The sequence below is a fragment of the Achroia grisella genome, unplaced genomic scaffold (genome assembly GCF_030625045.1).
Source record: "Achroia grisella isolate CSIRO2021 unplaced genomic scaffold, CSIRO_AGI_Agris_v1 utg660, whole genome shotgun sequence".
Classification (NCBI taxonomy): Eukaryota; Metazoa; Arthropoda; class Insecta; order Lepidoptera; family Pyralidae; genus Achroia; species Achroia grisella.
Genome location: NW_026712984.1, coordinates 884,906 through 903,251, shown reverse-complemented (window position 1 = coordinate 903,251; position 18,346 = coordinate 884,906). Strand labels below are relative to the sequence as shown.

The 18,346-nt window shown below is 33.5% G+C and overlaps 1 protein-coding gene across 4 annotated transcripts in view; it reads right to left on the bottom strand.

Moving 5' to 3' along the window:
• Positions 1-18,346, bottom strand: part of LOC131849848 (nucleolar protein 4) — a 168,305-nt gene that overhangs the window by 870 nt on the left and 149,089 nt on the right. Inside the window, exons 5-14 of one of the 4 annotated variants that reach the window (XM_059199973.1) lie at positions 7,761-7,812; positions 7,401-7,475; positions 5,551-5,690; positions 4,451-4,621; positions 2,925-3,173; positions 2,515-2,661; positions 2,020-2,270; positions 1,414-1,494; positions 1,108-1,181; positions 558-650 (exon numbers count right to left, since the gene is read on the bottom strand). In XM_059199973.1, coding sequence (XP_059055956.1) covers positions 558-650; positions 1,108-1,181; positions 1,414-1,494; positions 2,020-2,270; positions 2,515-2,661; positions 2,925-3,173; positions 4,451-4,621; positions 5,551-5,690; positions 7,401-7,475; positions 7,761-7,812 — 1,333 coding nt within the window. The remainder of the gene's footprint in view (positions 1-557; positions 651-1,107; positions 1,182-1,413; positions 1,495-2,019; positions 2,271-2,514; positions 2,662-2,924; positions 3,174-4,450; positions 4,622-5,550; positions 5,691-7,400; positions 7,476-7,760; positions 7,813-18,346) is intronic. The other 3 variants (XM_059199975.1, XM_059199974.1, XM_059199977.1) reach the window with 3 other exon arrangements.

The window sequence follows — 18,346 nt, the reverse complement described above, 5'->3', positions numbered from 1 at the left end:
TTCGTCTTGGTCAACACAAGATTCCTCACGAGGACAACAGAACGGTAAAATATAAGTATCAAATATGTATAACACAATTCATCTTGATAATAATTATTACATTTATTTATTTATTTATTGTAAGCAACAGATGCAATAATGAGTATGTATTTTATTTTATTATAAAAAACTATATTATATGCAGCTAATTAAACTTGATTCATTGACGCCTGGGCCTCTAGTATTTTAAATCTTATATATAAAATTCTCGTGTCACAATGTTAGTTACCATACTCCTCCCATACTTTATTACTTGACGGCTTGATCGATTTTTATGAAATTTTATATGCATATTCAGTAGGTCTGAGAATCGGCCCCTAAATGGTAAGGGATATCCACCCCTAAATATATATTTTTTATTTTTTAGACATAATATTTTTTTTTTTATTATTATTTAGAAAATAAATACAACCCTAAATTTTCACCCTTCTAGCATCAACGCCTATTTTTTAATAGCGATTTAACTATATATGGCAAAACAACGTTTGCCGGGACAGCTAGTAATAAAATAAATGTACCTGTAAGACTGGTCGGGAACGTGTGCGTGTGAGCCGCCATCGCTGACAATAAAGCGCTTTGGTACGCTGCCATCGCGGCATTGACTCCTACACCTGTACATATACATATAATCCATACTAATGTGAAAAAAGCAATTCAGCGGCTGAAAGTATTAAGAAGAAAGTACTCGGAAACCACTGCACGGATTTGAGAAATCCTATTATCGCTAATTTGATTTTCACTTAAAATAAAATCGTACAGACTCTTAACTCGTTACCGACTTGTTTGTTTGTGCGTTAACTATTCACATAAAAAACTGGGTGAATCAGCAAAATTCTCTTAGAGAATATGTGATGAAATCTTTGAAAAATAACACCTAAATATGTAAATATAGTAATTACTTTTAAACACTCTTACTATTGTGAATTACTTTATTAACAAAACAATATAGACAGAGTTTTATAAATGCTTTGTTTATTGTCATCGTTTGATCACCATCATGTCGATATGGATGAAGTAACTAAAAATAAAAAAACATGTAAATATAACTACAATATTATGAACCCTTACCGCTGGGTGGCAGAGCTGACAGTGTTGACAGGAGAGCACTATTTGTAAGCGCTGACGCTGAATTCGTGTTGGAACTGTAATGTAACAATGACAGTCGCAGATTTATTATAATGAACTTTTAGATATATTGTATAAGACTAATTTGCAAGTTGTTCTTTAGTTTCAGGGTAATAAGTAAAATTACAGTGTATGAAGACAGGTTGACGGCCTGACAGCTCCGGCAGTCTAGTGGTTTAGGACATCGCTTAAGTCTGATATCATCGGGTTAAATTCCTCGCGTTACCAAAGTTAACAATTTTTTCTTACCTCTGTCTTCCGAACGTTTGTGGCGTTCCAAATGTATTTGGAAATGAAGGTCTAAATAACGGTGCTGGCGATGACGCGGGGCTGAAAGTAATAAAAAATGAAACAAATTAACTCGTATTTATTTTCTTTACTCGACGACCTCGGTGGTCTAGCGGTCTAGTCTACCGCTTTACGACCGATGGTCGCGGGTTCGATTCCTCGCACGGCACAAACATTTGTATTCATGAGTATGATTGTTTGTATCGGTCTGGGTATTTTCTATGTATAATATGTATGTATTTACGAAAAAAAAAATATATCTATGTATTTGTATCAGTTGTCTAGGACCCATAACACAAGCTTTAGCTAGCTTAACTTGGGTCTAGATGGCGCTGTGTGAATTGTCCTGAGATTATTATTATTATTATTTACTTGTTTTTTTATACTACTGATAACATATATGCGGACAGACAACAAACCCTTGGTATTAAAAAAAAGATTATAATAATTTCTCTTAAATTCTCTAATTCTCTTAAAACAAAATTCTAGATACACATCACATTCCTTTACCTACCATCCAATTTCATAAACCAAAATTAATAATTGCACCAGATGAACATAACCTACCTGGCAGTCTTACTTCCAGCATTCCCATTAGCGTTGTCCAATTTCAAGCTGTTATTGTTCAACAATGCATTCTCCATTGTGGGGCTTGCTGATGGCCTGGTAGAATCTGCTGCTACTTTGCTGTGTCCTGCAGTTGCTAAAGATGTCGTGCTCGTTGTAGTGGCAGGAGTGGACGCTGGGCTACTGATGGCTCCACTGTACAAACTGAGGAACGACGAGGCGACGGCAGAGCTTGCTGTCGTGTCGATAGCCTGTTAAATAAGAAATCTTATTGAAAATGCTTCAAATACGTAAATACCTACAACAATGCAAAACAAAATAAATTTAAGTCTATGGTAAAATTTGACACACTTTGTCGTTTGTTTTTTTCCGTCACAAGGATCAGTAATACTTATGCATTAACATAACATTGATTAACGTTTCATGTGGACTATATGCTGGTTGTGAATAAATATACTTCATTGCTATTATGAATTCTTGGTAATATGCACTTACCATAGGCGTGGGCACAGTTGGCATCGGTTGGCTGACAGGATCGAGTCCAAGCCGCATTCGCTTCGCGTTGAGGCTCTCGTTCTCACAGGCCTGTGCCAGGATATGTTCCGCTTGTACCGATGTCAGGTGTGCCGGCGTCGGCCGCACCTGGAACAGAGCGGAACCGGTTATGTTTCTTGTTCATCTGCTAATGAGTAGCGGAGTAGTTACTTTCTCATTGACAGTGTCATAAGAGAAGGTCAAAATCTTTGCGTTGGTACTTCCGACTTAAATTATCAAATTCAGTTCAAACAAAAATAATACATTGGAATTGGAAAACATCTAGTTTTTTTTTAAATTGTGGAATAACCAATAAGTAATTAGTTGAAAATACTAGGAGACGATAAGTTACTAATAGATCGGACCCTCACCGCTGTGTCCCATGCGCTGCCAGTGCCCGGCGTGCTGCCACCGTTGCCCGTTGTGGGTCCATCTCCACGAACCTTCTTATTCCTCCTGCAACTCTTCAAGTATGTCCTGATTCTCTTTCGGGCACGCTCGGCAAACTCTGGAAACTGTCGAGTGCACGAATCGATGATTGCTTGAATCTTCTCCTTTGGCTGTTTGGATATAGGAACTATCCTGTCTAAGTTTTCATCAACGAATAGCCGGACGAACATCTGAAAACAATATAAATATACAAATAAATTTGAGTATAATTTTGTATACATAATATATAAACTGCTATAGCATAAACATTCTTTTGCATATATTATAAATCTATTAAATACTAGAGATGTGTCGACTAGTCGGTTAAGCCGACTATCCGGCCACTATCGTAGTCGGCGAATAGTCTGCGACTAGTCGGCGCCCAACCGGCTTTTTACTATTATTGGAATTACATTATATAAAAACCTTGATGATTTATTAATATTTTTATTTCATAATCAGTCTTCCACATTTTGAAATAAAGTAAAATTAAATGTTTCTGAAATTAAACATTTGATAGGAGATCCTAACTGAGGTATCAGAGTTGGATGTCGGTACTTAATATGGTTGTTCATACTTGTAGTATTCCCTGTTTTTCCCTGCCCACCCACCACCCATTATCATTTGGCGTTGGTTACACTTAACTTTACGAGAATATTTGTCCAATTGTTCAAAAAACATCCATACCTGACGTTTTCTTTTTGACATGATTCAATTTTAATTGAGCTTTCTCACTTTAATGAACACTAACAGTATTATGTTCATACAAAAACACCGCTCTGATAGCAAAAATCAAGAATTTTAATAATGCGAAGTACACGTTCCGAAATGTTCGCAAGGGGCGTTTGTCACTTAGGCGTGATCGCCTTGGCCGACTAGTCGCCCTACTCGGCCAAAGTCATGATCGGCACATCTCTATTAAATACTTACCTAGAATTTTTTTTTTCCTTATAAAAATAAAGTATTTTCTTAATTTAGTAGTAAATAATATACAATTATTATAATAACGGAATACTATATTTTTATGTGTTACGTATTAATAATATCATTCGTATTTAGTAACTATGACAAATTACAACATCCGTGCAGACAAAACCCCAACAGGAGTTTTACAGAACAAAAATTATAAAAAATCATGTAAATTGGAAAAATATAAGGCTTTTTATCAATCTGTAAAGAAGAAACTATTTTATTTTATTACCCACAGACTTATTTGGTTGTTACCTATTTCTGCCACCAAAGCAGCTTCAGGCAGAAGGGTAAGATATGCGTGTAGCAGTGAAACTACAGAGTACGCAGATATGACCACTAAGTCCTCAGATATGGAAAAGTTTGAGGAAAATAACTTTCTCCAGATAACGACATGATTTTAATATTTTTTTGAATGTATATAAGCTACGATTACCACTCTCAATAAGGTGGCTCGATGGATATTGCCATTCTAGTTACAGTAAAGAAAATGACTCACATTGAAAGCCTTCAGTCGTTCCGGGTCATGATGCTGTGGATCGACTCTATCATCGCTGTCATCGTCAGACGCGCCGCCATCGTCGTCATCCTTGGTCCGGTCCGATGACGAGGTTTCGTCATGCGTCGATTGTTCAGTACCAGGAGTAGCCGAACCAATGTGGATTGGGCTCTGCGGAATTAAATGGCATGAAAAAATAAATCTTTTCTCTTTACAGAGTTACACTTTTGTTTAAAGTTGTCTGCGTGGTTGGTCGTCAGACTACCTATTTCATCCAGCTGCAAACAAAGCAACCTCTCTATAAGCTGTGTTTCGGTTAGAAGGTAAAATCTTTGTCTTCCTAAATGGCAATGCCTGAGCAATAGTATTAGTAATTTTGTTACTACCTTGGTGCTATTCTATTTACCATAGCTAATTACCATTCCATCATAGTTACTCAGAAAGGAACTCAATTTCCTTTCTGAGTAACATTAGGTTACTATTTAATACTGAAGACAATACATTTAAAAATATAGCAGCAGATCTAACTACAGATAGCTCCGAGCGGAATCTTTTAATATGACCTGTTATAAAAACTGTCTATTTGTAAAAATAACTGGAGGTATAAGCACGAAATTTTGATTGCTGTAAAAGTACCCTAAAAGTGTGAAACTATTAATAATTTGTGGATATTTACGCGTCACTTTCTATTTAGTTAATTCATTAATTTATATATCAAATAATAGATAGCTTTATATTATGTTTGATAATCATAAGTACATAGCGATCTATGTATGAAGGTACAGTCGTACGATTGGCCTTGCTGGCACACCTGTTAATTAATAAAATAGCTTGTAACTGTAAAATTGACAATTGGTTCTGATGGAGATGTTCTGCGAATATTAAGTAAATATAATTTATTATCTTTAATGGTGTTTTAAATCACATCATAATGACAGTCTTACATGTCACATTCCTTTTGATAAAAGAACAGTACTCATTTTAAACTTATTAATTTCGACCAATATGCCTAAAGTAAATAATAAGTTAATTTATTTTAAAAACCCTGTCATTAATATAGAGTCATTGTAATTTAAAAATATGAAAAATGTTGGGTCAACCTTAAAACTCACCGAGTGGCCAGTGGCCAAGGGTGTCGGAGCCTTCGGGGGTTTGCTGCCCAGCCCCAAAGCGCTGTGGTATGATGCCCACAGGTCCGCCATACTATCTGCACCGCTCTCTGTTATGTCCCCATTCCGGCCTGAAATAATTAAGTAATTATTATTGTCTGACCGAATTTTAAAACCCATATATATTAATTTTCGGATTAGTATTGGCTATAGGCGAAACGAGGACTAAAATTGAAACAACATTCTTAAGAAATCATTTAAATTGATGATTTATTAAAACAGCTTTCCCACTTTGTCCCACCAATCTTGTCTCCTTATACTTGAGGTTATAAGATAGCCCTGTGTCCGTCTTTGTGATACATTGTGTGTTCACGTCAATTTAATTAAGATCCGTTCAGCCATTTAGTTGTGAGAAGGTACCAAACAGACAGACACACTTTCGCATTTATAAAAGTAGGATTAGAAAGAATAATTCCACAACATTTTTTTCATGATTGTGTACATGTATTCTATTTCGTCAAACAAAATTTGCTTACTCGTTTGAATGTTACTCAATCCTTCTCCATAAATATTATTTCTGACTGCTACCATTAATAAAAAATCCAAATTATTATATTTATTTAAACCTATAACTTTTATTCTTTGGTTATTAACACACACTTGTTATTGATGCTAATATTAATATCTATCTTAATGTAATTTGCAATTTTATACTAGGACCTATATTATCTAAGGACAATAAAGCGTGCATTTTTATGGCCACGACATTTCTCTATTTCTGTCTGTCTGTCTCTTTAAAGCGATCCTATAATTTCGCTTACGTTTAATATGCATACCCAGTTACTAAGGCTGTATAAATTAATGAGGGTGTGCAGAACGCACCCGCAAGGGACCGGTGCATCTGCTTCTAAATGTCAACCCGAACAAGCCCTCGCCTATAAATAATTTGAGGTGGTTGTAACGTCTGCGTCCCTGGTACACTGTCACTCTCTCGATATGGCTTCGCGCAATAAAAATAGCCGGGCCATTGCCGTAGAAATTATTCCAGCCGGTAGGATACATCAAATTAAACTATAGTAATATACAAACCTAGAATAGTTTGCTTGTTTGATCGCCCTAATTTATATTCAACTAGCTGTTCCCGCGACTTCGTCCACGTGGAATTTAACTTTATTTTTCTAAAATAAAAGGTTTTTTTAAACAAAAACAGCCTAAGTTACTCCTTATTACATCAGCTACCTGCCGAAAGAAGTCCCGTCAAAATCGGTGCAGCCAATTCAGAGATTAGCCGGAACATACAAACCGACAGACAGACAGACAAAAATTGTAAAAAATGTTATTTTGGTGTATGTATCGTATTTATATTCATATGCATGTAGTAAGAAACGGTTATTTCAATATTACAAACAGACACTCCAATTTTATTTATATGTATAGATAAAATAATTATTAATCAGACGACTAAAAATATCCTATATATTTTAATAATTAATCAAATATTTTCGTGTCGTCAGAATTAAAGATAAAATTCTGTCTTTTAATTCCCATTCGTAAGGAAGTCTAGTAAACATCACGCCAGTCTTTAGAGGAGCACAACAAATATAAACTACTAGGCGACAAATAAGTAATAGCGCAGGTGATGTGATGCGGCGAGTGGGGAACGAGGGGGGCTATTATATACTTTAAATTAAAAGGCGCAGGTGAAGTCGCGTGGCACAGCTAGTAAATAATGATAAATAAAACTGAATTAATTTTGATTTAAAGTTTGATGCAGTCACTACGTACTCGTACAAATAGGTTTCATAAGGTATAAAAAATATATCATACAAAATAAAAGTTACCTTGCGCCTGGCTGTGGTAATTCCATGCAAGCAACATCATTTTCAACTTCTCAGCGTCTTTCGCGAAGGCCTGACCTGCACCAGATCACATTCGCCAATCAATTTTAAAATTCAAATTTAGAATTTCGATAACATTCTGTTCTCTTCAATATAAAATAGCCAATTTCAATGCACGGTATTTTATGCCAGTACGAAAAAGAAAATGTTTATTTATTTTTTTATATTGTATTATTTGTTTATCACGCATAAAATACCAATGGATATAATTGATTTGATGCAAGTGGCTGGGAAATTGAAGTGGTGGGTAATAAATATTGTAAAATATGTTAATTATATGTAAATATCTACATATATACTCACTGGAAAAATTGTCATCGTCGTTCATATCTACTGGTTCCGGCGTTAGATTATCCTGTAACAATGAAAAATATACTTTTAATTTAGGAAAACTCGACAACACAAAGTTACAATTATGAACATGAACAACATGTGGTTAGAGGTAAGATATCAAAACAAATCACAAAATAAAAGACCAAAGAAAGGTATAAAAGAACTTGGTATCTTATACCCTCTATCCATTCCATCCAGTACCTTGACGAGCTAAAAATTGCCAAACCTACTAGGGCGACATGTGATCGAGCAAGTGATAAGTAATTAATAAATTAGCAACCGGCCGGGCTGTGCTGTCCGGGTCAACGAACTGGTCCGCGAACACAAATCGATAGTGCTTCAAATGGACAAGCCAACTAAATATAGCCCTAAACTATGTATACCATCACACATAATCCCCTGGTACATAGCTGTTATCAATATCTAGTACAGAGCAAGAAACGTCAGGTGATGTACGAAATTGGAAAAAAGTATTATTCGTTTCTATAGCACCTGGCCTACTTAAAGAAACGAATTTGATATATATATTTACTTACAACTATGGAGATGTACATACTCGCGGACTCACTGATAACGAATTAAAGATTTTAAACTTAAACTCGTAACTATTAAAAGAACCCCAGTAAATGATGCTTGTCTCTTTCTATTGACTTACAAATTCTTCCAACGAAAATGAACAAAATAATACAAAACGACTCGTCTGTCAAGTTTTATTTTCGCAAGAAAAAGTATGCAATAACCGAATCGAGTTAATTGATTCAGCGATATTGGTGTGAAAGTGAAAAAAAACATACGAACTCTCATTAATAATCTTGGGATAAAAATATTTCATTCTTTTATCGATAAAACTGTTACATCAAATCGATAACTTCAAACTCCATCAGCAACACTAGCCTCGATATGTGCTAAAAGGGTAAATCGCACAATAATAGGCTAGTATGACGCAAAACATTTCATCATTGGGAGCTAGAGGGCGCACGTAATGACCGAATGACATCATACGGAGAGAAATTCCGACGTCCCCGGCATCCCCTAACCTTTGTTTAGCATTGCGTACGTGTTCATATGAGACGCACACATGCAAATTTAGATAGTACGTTTGGCGGCGCTAAAATGTTGTTGTATTTGCTAAAATTATTTATTTTATACGTAAAAAGTTAAAAAAATATCTATAAATTCATAAATTCTATCTATAAATTCAAAAAATATCTATAAATTCATAAAAATAATTATTTATTTACATTCTTTATCCTGTACATTTATTTGCAAGCTCGTGATATTTTTTTCTCTTTGTGTGTTAAGGTTTCACGTAAAACGGTTCAAAAATTGTTATTAAATTTTCACAGATTATGTTGTAAAATATGTTTCAACATATAGACTATAGAATATTGATTATTATTTTAATAATATATTTTTTAATAAAACTATATTCTAAAATTTCACTCTTATAATTAGTTTATTAATCATATAATAAATAAAATCGTATAGATTATATTATAATTGCTGTTTGATCACTATCAATAGATCTATCAAATGTATTGTGAGTTGATGGTAGGCAAAAACCAACTACTAATTACGATTTAAGTTATAGATTGAAAAATGTACTTTCCAACTGAATAAACGAACCAATGAAATTTCTTTCACAAGTTATAAAATGAAACCTTGTACCAAAAGAAATTGACTTATATCAATCGTATTTCCTTCTTAAATTTTTTTTTCTTTTTACAAAATGTACTAGCGTAATCCTGTGGTAGTACTTTTTGTAAGGTAAGAAATTATTTTAGTGATGAATCAAAGCGTGGTAACCCTTGTAATGCTAAATTCATACTTTCATACCAAGATATCAATACATGTATCAATGCGGAAGGGTGTATTTATTCGTCTGTCACCTTGTCACGTTTGACGACATCATGTTTTTCTATATTATATGGCAGCACAAAATTTAAGGAAATAAAGCGATTTGACAGTTGCAAACCACACTTTAAAAAATTAAAAATATTAACTTTACCGTCTATTTATATATTGGAGATAGCTGTATTTGTTCATGAGCATTTATCATATTTTAATTTTAAATGTAATAATAGATTAAAAAGCCAACTGGCCCTACCAGAACCTAAAATAGAAATGTTTAGGGCGAGTCCGTATTACCGATCCATTGTAATATATAATAAAATCCCGGAAACCATAAAACAAGAAGATAAAATTAATTTATTTAAAAAAAGGCTTAAACAACTACTGACCGACAAAGCTTACTATACAGTAAAAGAATTTTTAACAGACGTACTATAGGAGCTAACTGGACACTACAACAGATCTAAATTTTAAATTTTATTATTGGAATGAGTCATCTACGAAATTGCCATACTCTTTAAACAGAGTCCATGTGTATTGTTAATTTATCATATGTAAATTTATGTATCCGCATGTGCAAATATAAATAAATAAATTTAATAAAATGAAAATGAAATTTAAATTTAACTTACATTTCAATATGCCCACAAAGTAGCGGATGATAGATAGTAACATTTTATACAAGTATCATAATTCAATAATATATTTCACTTCTTTATGAAAATCTTTCGTCTATAAATAACAAGATAAAAGAAAGATCGCTCTGAAAAACTTAACTGAACGGAGAAGAAATAATTTGATTGAACAACAACAATGAAACTGCTACATTTTAGTGGCTATTTTATAGCCGGCATCGACTTACGAAAACATACGAAGACTTTCATTCAACAAGTGGTCGCTCTGTCCGATGCAAAACATCATCAATTGTACCGACTCTAGTAGGCTGAAATATAGTTGTTGCTATATGTTGCATTTTATTTCTGAATTGAGACTAAAAACTATACTAAATAATAAGTACTTTTTAAAATGACATGTGATTGATAAATTTCAATTAAATTTCAACCTTGTTTGCACCGCTATACCGGTAATTATAATCAGCATCAGCAAATAGTATTTTCGTACGTAGAATATTATATATACATATATAATATTTGACAATAATACTATATAAACTTTGTAATTAAAATTTTTGGTTCCAGAGCTCGTACTATTTAAAATATTAAAATTGTTCAATATTTATTGAAATGCAGCGATGAAATGTTCACTATACTTTCCCAATATTGGTTTTAAATTCCAATGAAATGAGATTTTATTGAGATATTTTTAATAAGTATTTTTAATAAGCTATAACTTTCAGGATATTTTTTCATCTATATATATAAGTAAAGTTGGAGTGTCTGTTTGTAATATTGAAATAACCGTTTCTTATTACATGCATATGAATATAAATACGGTACCTACATATACCAAAATAACACTTATTACAATTTTTGTCTGTCTGTCTGTCGGTCTGTTTGTAGGAAGTACGAGGAGTAACTTAGGCTACTTTTATTTTAGAAAAATAAAATAAAATTGCAGACGGACGAAGTCGCGGGAACAGCTAGTTTGATCTAACAATGAAAGCCAGTTTTCTTTAGATCTATTCCCAATTTAATAAGGTTGAAAGGTAATAGATACAGCAGTGAAATTAAAAGATTGATAGGCGGAGTATGAACCCGTGTACCACAGGCATCACATGGTGACGTTCATGTATAGAAGCGACAGTCACCAGTTCCCATAGCTTACCATTTCAATAACATAAAAAAGTTATTGTAGCAACAGTCAACCTAATGTCATATACCTTAAAGACGTTTAATTTAATTAACTAAACACAATTATGTTTAATAACTTTGGTGTTAGTCGATGAGAATGCATGAATGCATCACTGCACCTTATCTGTCATTAAGCTATAATTAATTGCGGAGTGAATTGCAATAGTACCAACATATGCCTAATATGTACTAGGCATACATAACGCGGGAAGGGTCAACGGATATTTAGTGTCCGCATAGCAGATGCGGTCCTTGGCCACCGCCCTCAAGACGGTCGATATCTTGCTTGTCACCCCACCTAACTCCAAACTGGCTATGTGCACCTGGTCTTATACTTAGATGGTTCCAGTACTTAGCTGTAGATGTGTACTTTAGTCATGCGTATGTATGCAAGTTTGCAATGTATGATACGGTCTATACGAAAATTGTTATTTATTATGATAAAACTATTGAATTGAACTATTGTATTAAATATCTGCTAGATAATAGTAGTATAATACATAGATTATGCGAGATAACAGTGGTGAATTAAGAGAAAAAAACTAAAAACAAAAGTTAACTGTTACAATCTATTTATTAATAAAAAGTTAAATTAAATAGTTAGTAGTTGATGGCGTAATAATAAAGTGCATTGTTATCAGAATGTTACATATACATATATCACCCACCAACTTTAAATATAAATTATTTTATTACAAAACAATATTATAGAATACGCTCGTGTTAATTATTAATATTCCGCTAATAAAAATAAAAAAAAATAATGAGAGAGGTCGGCGCAACATCGCGGTCCATCTGCCGATTGGCGAATAAATCGCGGAATAACCTAGTTTTCGATACAAAATAACTGCAAAATTTCGGGAATCCAACAGCGCTTATGTGCTGAGGGCCTAGTATGTACTGATACATGGCTTATGTACTGCGGTGTGCCTCCCCTCGCGCACCCTCCCCCCGTCACTCCGCGTGTGCCCATGTAGTGCTTGCCACCCCGCGACTGATCACGCTGTGACACCAACAATATCGCGTTTATCGATACTCGATATATAATACGGTTCCATTTACATATATATATATATCCTACTAATATTACAAACGCACGTGTAAACGTGAGTAAGGATGAATGTTTGTAACTCTTTCACGCAAAAACTACTGAATGGATTATGATAAAACTTTACAATAATATAGCTCGTACATTAGAATAACACATATGCTCTATAATTTAATAAAATATTATACAGATTAGGCGAAATATAATGATAAATGTTTAGTAAGTGTGATGCAGGCGAAGGCGATGCAGGACAGCGTGTATATAATAAAATATTTAAATAAAATTACATTTTTACATAATTATTATAGTATTGATACTAGGAAGCTATGAGCTATTTTATAATAAAAAACGTAACTATACAATGTTAATAGATATATAATATTAATTTAATCATGTTCTAACTACGACTAAGGTATTTCTTTTATCTTTTTGTCATATAAATGTGGCACTATCAATAAAAAAGTGTTGTTAAACATACGTAGCATTCTTAGGTACAATACAGAATACACCCAATGTGAATATAATTTGTTGCTGTAGCCACCTCATCGTAGTTGTATGATCATTTCCATCAATGCCAAGTTAGTCATTCCCAGCGTTCCATTGCCCTACAATAAACGACTTCACTTCGTTTCTTTATATCAGTTTAGTACTGCATTCTTCTAATTGTATATTATTATTATTTAATAACTAGCCGATGCCCTCCACTTCATGTTCAGCATTAATACTTTAAGTTATCTATTTTTTGTTTAAGATGGACTTTAATGTCACATATTTGAGATATTATTAATTCCTCATATAAAATTACATCGTTTTTTACTTCTACTATTATTTTTGGAACAAAACGTAATGGTCTAAAACCGTCTCGGGGTCCCACCTATCAAGATATAAAAACGTAAAGAAACTTCTAAATATTAGTTATAATGTTAATATATCGAATAACAAGACTGATAAAATATTAAACATATAAACATGTAAATGAGGTATAGTCCTCAACAACTATTGTTAATGTTGTCTAAAAACTACTTCAAATGCCTTATTGTTTACTACCTATCGATAAGCCAAAATCATCGACAGGTCAGCGTAGCGGCAATCAGGTGGCAGTCAGCGTATAATCATTAAATACCCACGCGAAGGGGTGCGATGACGCCCGCGGGCTCCACCCAGCTCCCGTAACCACCCGCACCCAATTATGAAAATACGAACAAAATAAATTTGGAACGCTTTCCGAAGTGAAAATACGGTAATACACCGCCACTCATTATCGATAATGTCCGTTCACATCCTTAGCGGTCCTTTTCTTACATTTTATATGATCACGTGAAATAGTGATGTGTATCGATTGAATTATGCTTAGTCGGTTATTACAGCTGTGACCCGACTTATTGGCTAATGTTCATTTTATTGTTGCATATGCATATTTGGAGGGTAATGACTTAATTACTTAATCATACGAAATATAATCCGATGATCGATCGGTTTACAAATTACTTATTGGACAAAATACTAATACTACAATTTATTAATTGTGCTTGACTGGACGATTTTGAAGTTGAGCAAGACAATAGTAATTGGATTGTTATGAATATTTGCACTTATTAGGAATAAGATTAAAAGATGAAACAAAAATATCTGTTTTATCATTTTGAATCAAACTAAGTAAATAGCCGGGAATACAGTTAAAATAAGACAAAATAGTTAAAAATAATAATTTTGTGATAGTTTCACATGTAACACAATATAATCAATAAAATCACAAAATAATTCATGAAGCATTTCTTATTTACTAGGCCGGTAATATATTAGTTAGACAGATTGTATGTAGTTATTGCAACCCTCATTGTAAACTTCAAAAATGTACGTTCAAACCTGGTTGACACCTATAAAACTGGTGTGATCAAATACTTAAAAACTTGTAAAAATAATAAATTAGTACATAATTTGGCACCGTCAAATTATGTACTAATTTATTATTTGTGTCCCAATGCGTTGCCATTCTGGATTCACTGTCGAACCTAAATACAGCTTACAAACCTAAGCGTGTTCAGGTAAGCTACTTCGTGGCTATTTTAACTGGGTGAAACACATGCTGAAGACTTTGTACAAGGTCTCTGTTACACTACGACATGCTCGTAAAAGCACTGAGTAAAAATAATTAGATGAAATAATCAGTAGTAAAGTCCCGAGTAAGTCATTTAAATCTTTCAATACCGTATATTTTACGTGAATATGCTAGGAAGGAACAGAAACCTTACGTCAGTGTAATAAAGTTTAAATTAAAATTATATAGTACCGAGACATCCTGAGCCGTATTCACGTATGTGTTATATTGTAACCTAGTAAATTGCATATTGTAATATTTTGTCTCTTTTATTTCTTAGTCTATATATATTTGACAACGTTTCTAGCATGATATTAAGAATATTGCCTCGCGTAAACAAAGTCTAGTCTAGAGGTTGCACTCAGGCCTCGGGATGTTATCGACATTCTAATAACATATGGTGCCCTAGTTTGTATAAACAAACCAATTTATTGATATGGGGAGATTTTATTTTGATATTATCTCAATCAAAAAAACCGCGTAGTTTTGACAAAGGTGATCGCTTCTAGTTAAAAGTCCTTCTTCATATCGATTGAAATAAATAAATGCCAAATTAAATATAGGCAAAGTACCCATTTTTCCAGAGACAAAAACATATTTCTTTCTATAATTGCCAATTATCAAATCAAATAAATTTCTAAACAACTTTGGTCATGAAATCAAAATGCAGTGTTTTGTAAACGTTTCTATACTCTATTAAATAAATTAATTTCTAACATTCACTAGACTTCAGGATTAGGTAAAAAATCGCATAAACTGAAATACATTAAATGAAAATGTACACAATGCCGTCCGTACATTGAAAATATATGAGTTGAACTAATTGGTGAACTTGTAAATGTAATAAAAGATTCTAAACAATGATTATTAGAATTCTTATATGGTTATTCCTGCGTTTGTGCATGGTGGTTTTAATAATGGATAAAACTATATAATTGCAGATTTCATGAATGTATTGTGGCAAATTTCTCTTAAAATTTAGTAATAGTTTTAATCCAATCGATTTACAGACGAAAAGGTTATGTATTATTAATTATTATTCCGAGTTAAAATAATTTTACTTTACGCATAAATAAATACAAAGAAGAGACATAGTTATTTTTTGAAACCTTTGTGGCGGAATCTTATAGATTTCATGAAGGGATTATGTAAATACAAGGCTTTGAGGAAACCCATTCCATGTTACTAAAATTAGCTTAGCTAACAGTTTAACAGTTAATGTTTAGCGTAATAATATCGCTTGAACTGTGAAATTTAACTTTTATGCTTTTGCGGTCTTTTAAGTGCTTCACAGTTCCATGAGCCAAAAAACATTTTCGCTCCCGTAATAGCTACAACGGAGTTCGCTTTTTTATTCGCTATTTTCTCAACTTTTTACCCATCCCGACCAAGAGCACAGAGGCGGGCTGAAGTCTTCGCGGTCTTTTAAAATAAACGACTTCCTTTAGCATTCTGCTGGCTCGGTAGTTTCGTTCGCCGCTTGTGCCCCGGTATTTTTAAAGCGGACAGCGCCCCCCGGCACTCGCGGGATCCGTGCCCCCTTGCGCCCCAAACACCCCCTTCTACGCCCACATACAGTAATACCATAACGGGTGCGAGCTATGACGAGATTATCTACGTACACGCGTATCCACTATACCCATACAAACGTTACTTGTGTACCGGGAGTACATAAACACATAAGCGATGACTTGTGTACATATCAGCATTGATTTACCGGGCCGGACGCTACGTGTCATCAGCGCACAGTGACGATTACAGGGTATTAACTAAAAATATCGGAAACGGCACCAGCACATATACAGAAAATTCGTGACAACAGACAAAAGGATTTAGTCGTAAAATTACTACTGCGTAATTATTTATACATGTATTATTTTATTGAAAGTACCTGGGTTTAAAGTAAAGCTTTGCTCGCTTTTTTATTTTTTGTACAAAATTGCGTTTTTGTAATAAAGACACCTAGATGGATAAAAAAATGTTATCTAAGTATACACTCTAACTGACCCGCCGCAACTTAACACTGCCCATCTGACCGTAATCTCCTACTTTGTACTCCTTTAGAGATAGAATTTTTAAAATTCTTTATTTATCTATGCTAGAGTATAACGCAACAGTATTAACACAGATAATAAACCACATATATAAACAGATAATAAACAAAATAAAACATATTCCCATTTTTTTATATAATTGCAAACAAGCTAACGGCCCATCTGATGGTAAATGGTACATTAACAGAACTATGGATATCACGTTATCATGTGACTTCTGTGTTATCACACATACGATATCAGAGGACTAAGATATTATACCTCTTATCCTATAATTTCACTGCTTAATCTGCAACCTCACCAAACATACGTAGTACATACATACATACATAGTACGTATGTACGTACTGGGACGGCAGAAATGGTAATACCTCTTGTCGTGTAATTTCACTGCTGAAATGATGAGATTCAGTCTCACCATTTCTGCCGTCCCAGTACGTACATACGTACTCATGCAAACACCTTTTTATCATACTGTAAATTTTTCTTACCTTAAATACATTTTACATCAAACAGAAACAAAAAGTTAAGGTGTTATTTCATCGACCATATTAAATTATAATATTCAGCCGTCAACAGGTAGATTGAAATGTCTCGTAAAAAGAAACCCGGATAATTCCAGTCCATATAATAATGTAATAGGGCTACTCCTTATCACATTTAATAAAAAGAGCAATAAATTTAATAAATAATAACTTAATAGTTGTAATACGATCTGTTTCGCAACTTACAACCGTGTTCTGCGAAATATACACTTAATGTATATATATATTTTTTTTGTCGACTTTGCATAACCAAATAAAGAATAACATAATATTAAAACGAAAATAAAATATGACTATTACTGTATTTTAAGTAGATAAATAAACCAGTATGCGTAATTACTAACTCCAAAACTAGTCGCATACTTTAATACTTAACAAGCGTAAAAAGTGCATACTATACATACATATTTAGGAGTGTGTTGACACCCATAAAAATGCGGTTTGAAATTCAAGCCTCTATTGTTAAAATTTGAATCGACAATTATTTTTTGAAAAGGTGTAAAACGTGAAAGCACAATATATACCTACGTAACATATATGTAGTTGTTATTATGAATATTTAATCATACATGAGTATCTCCTTGTACTAAATGACACAATGGATTTCGCTCTCAATTAGATACTTTATTTTGTCATCTACAAAAAATATTACTTATACAGGTCAATCCGAGCAAAGTAGGGACGGACCGGTATAGTAATATTATACAATAGGGTATGAACAGCTTATGATTTTTTTATACTAGCAATGCTCCATGCACTTGATGTAATGTCTTGTAAAAGAGATTTTACAAGACATTTCTCATTTGACCCTTTTTGAGGCAAATTTTAGAAATTCTCTATAGACTATTCTAATCGATATAGCCAAATTAATTGTCCAACTTATTTCTTATTCGACCCAGTTCGTAACAAAACTAAATTGTAACAGATAAAAATATATTTGCAAATTTCTATGAAAATATTGACAGTTGCAGTTGCAAGCCAAACTTCAAATTTTAAGGTCCAACAAATACATAAATTACTTAGTTAATTGCATACAGACGATCAGCCAGCAAGTGGCGAAGATCCAGCGATTCGGGGGGGATGGACTGGGATGCACTGGACTTAAAGCCGGGCAAAGGGATTCTCGGGGCTCCCACCTCCCCTCCCATA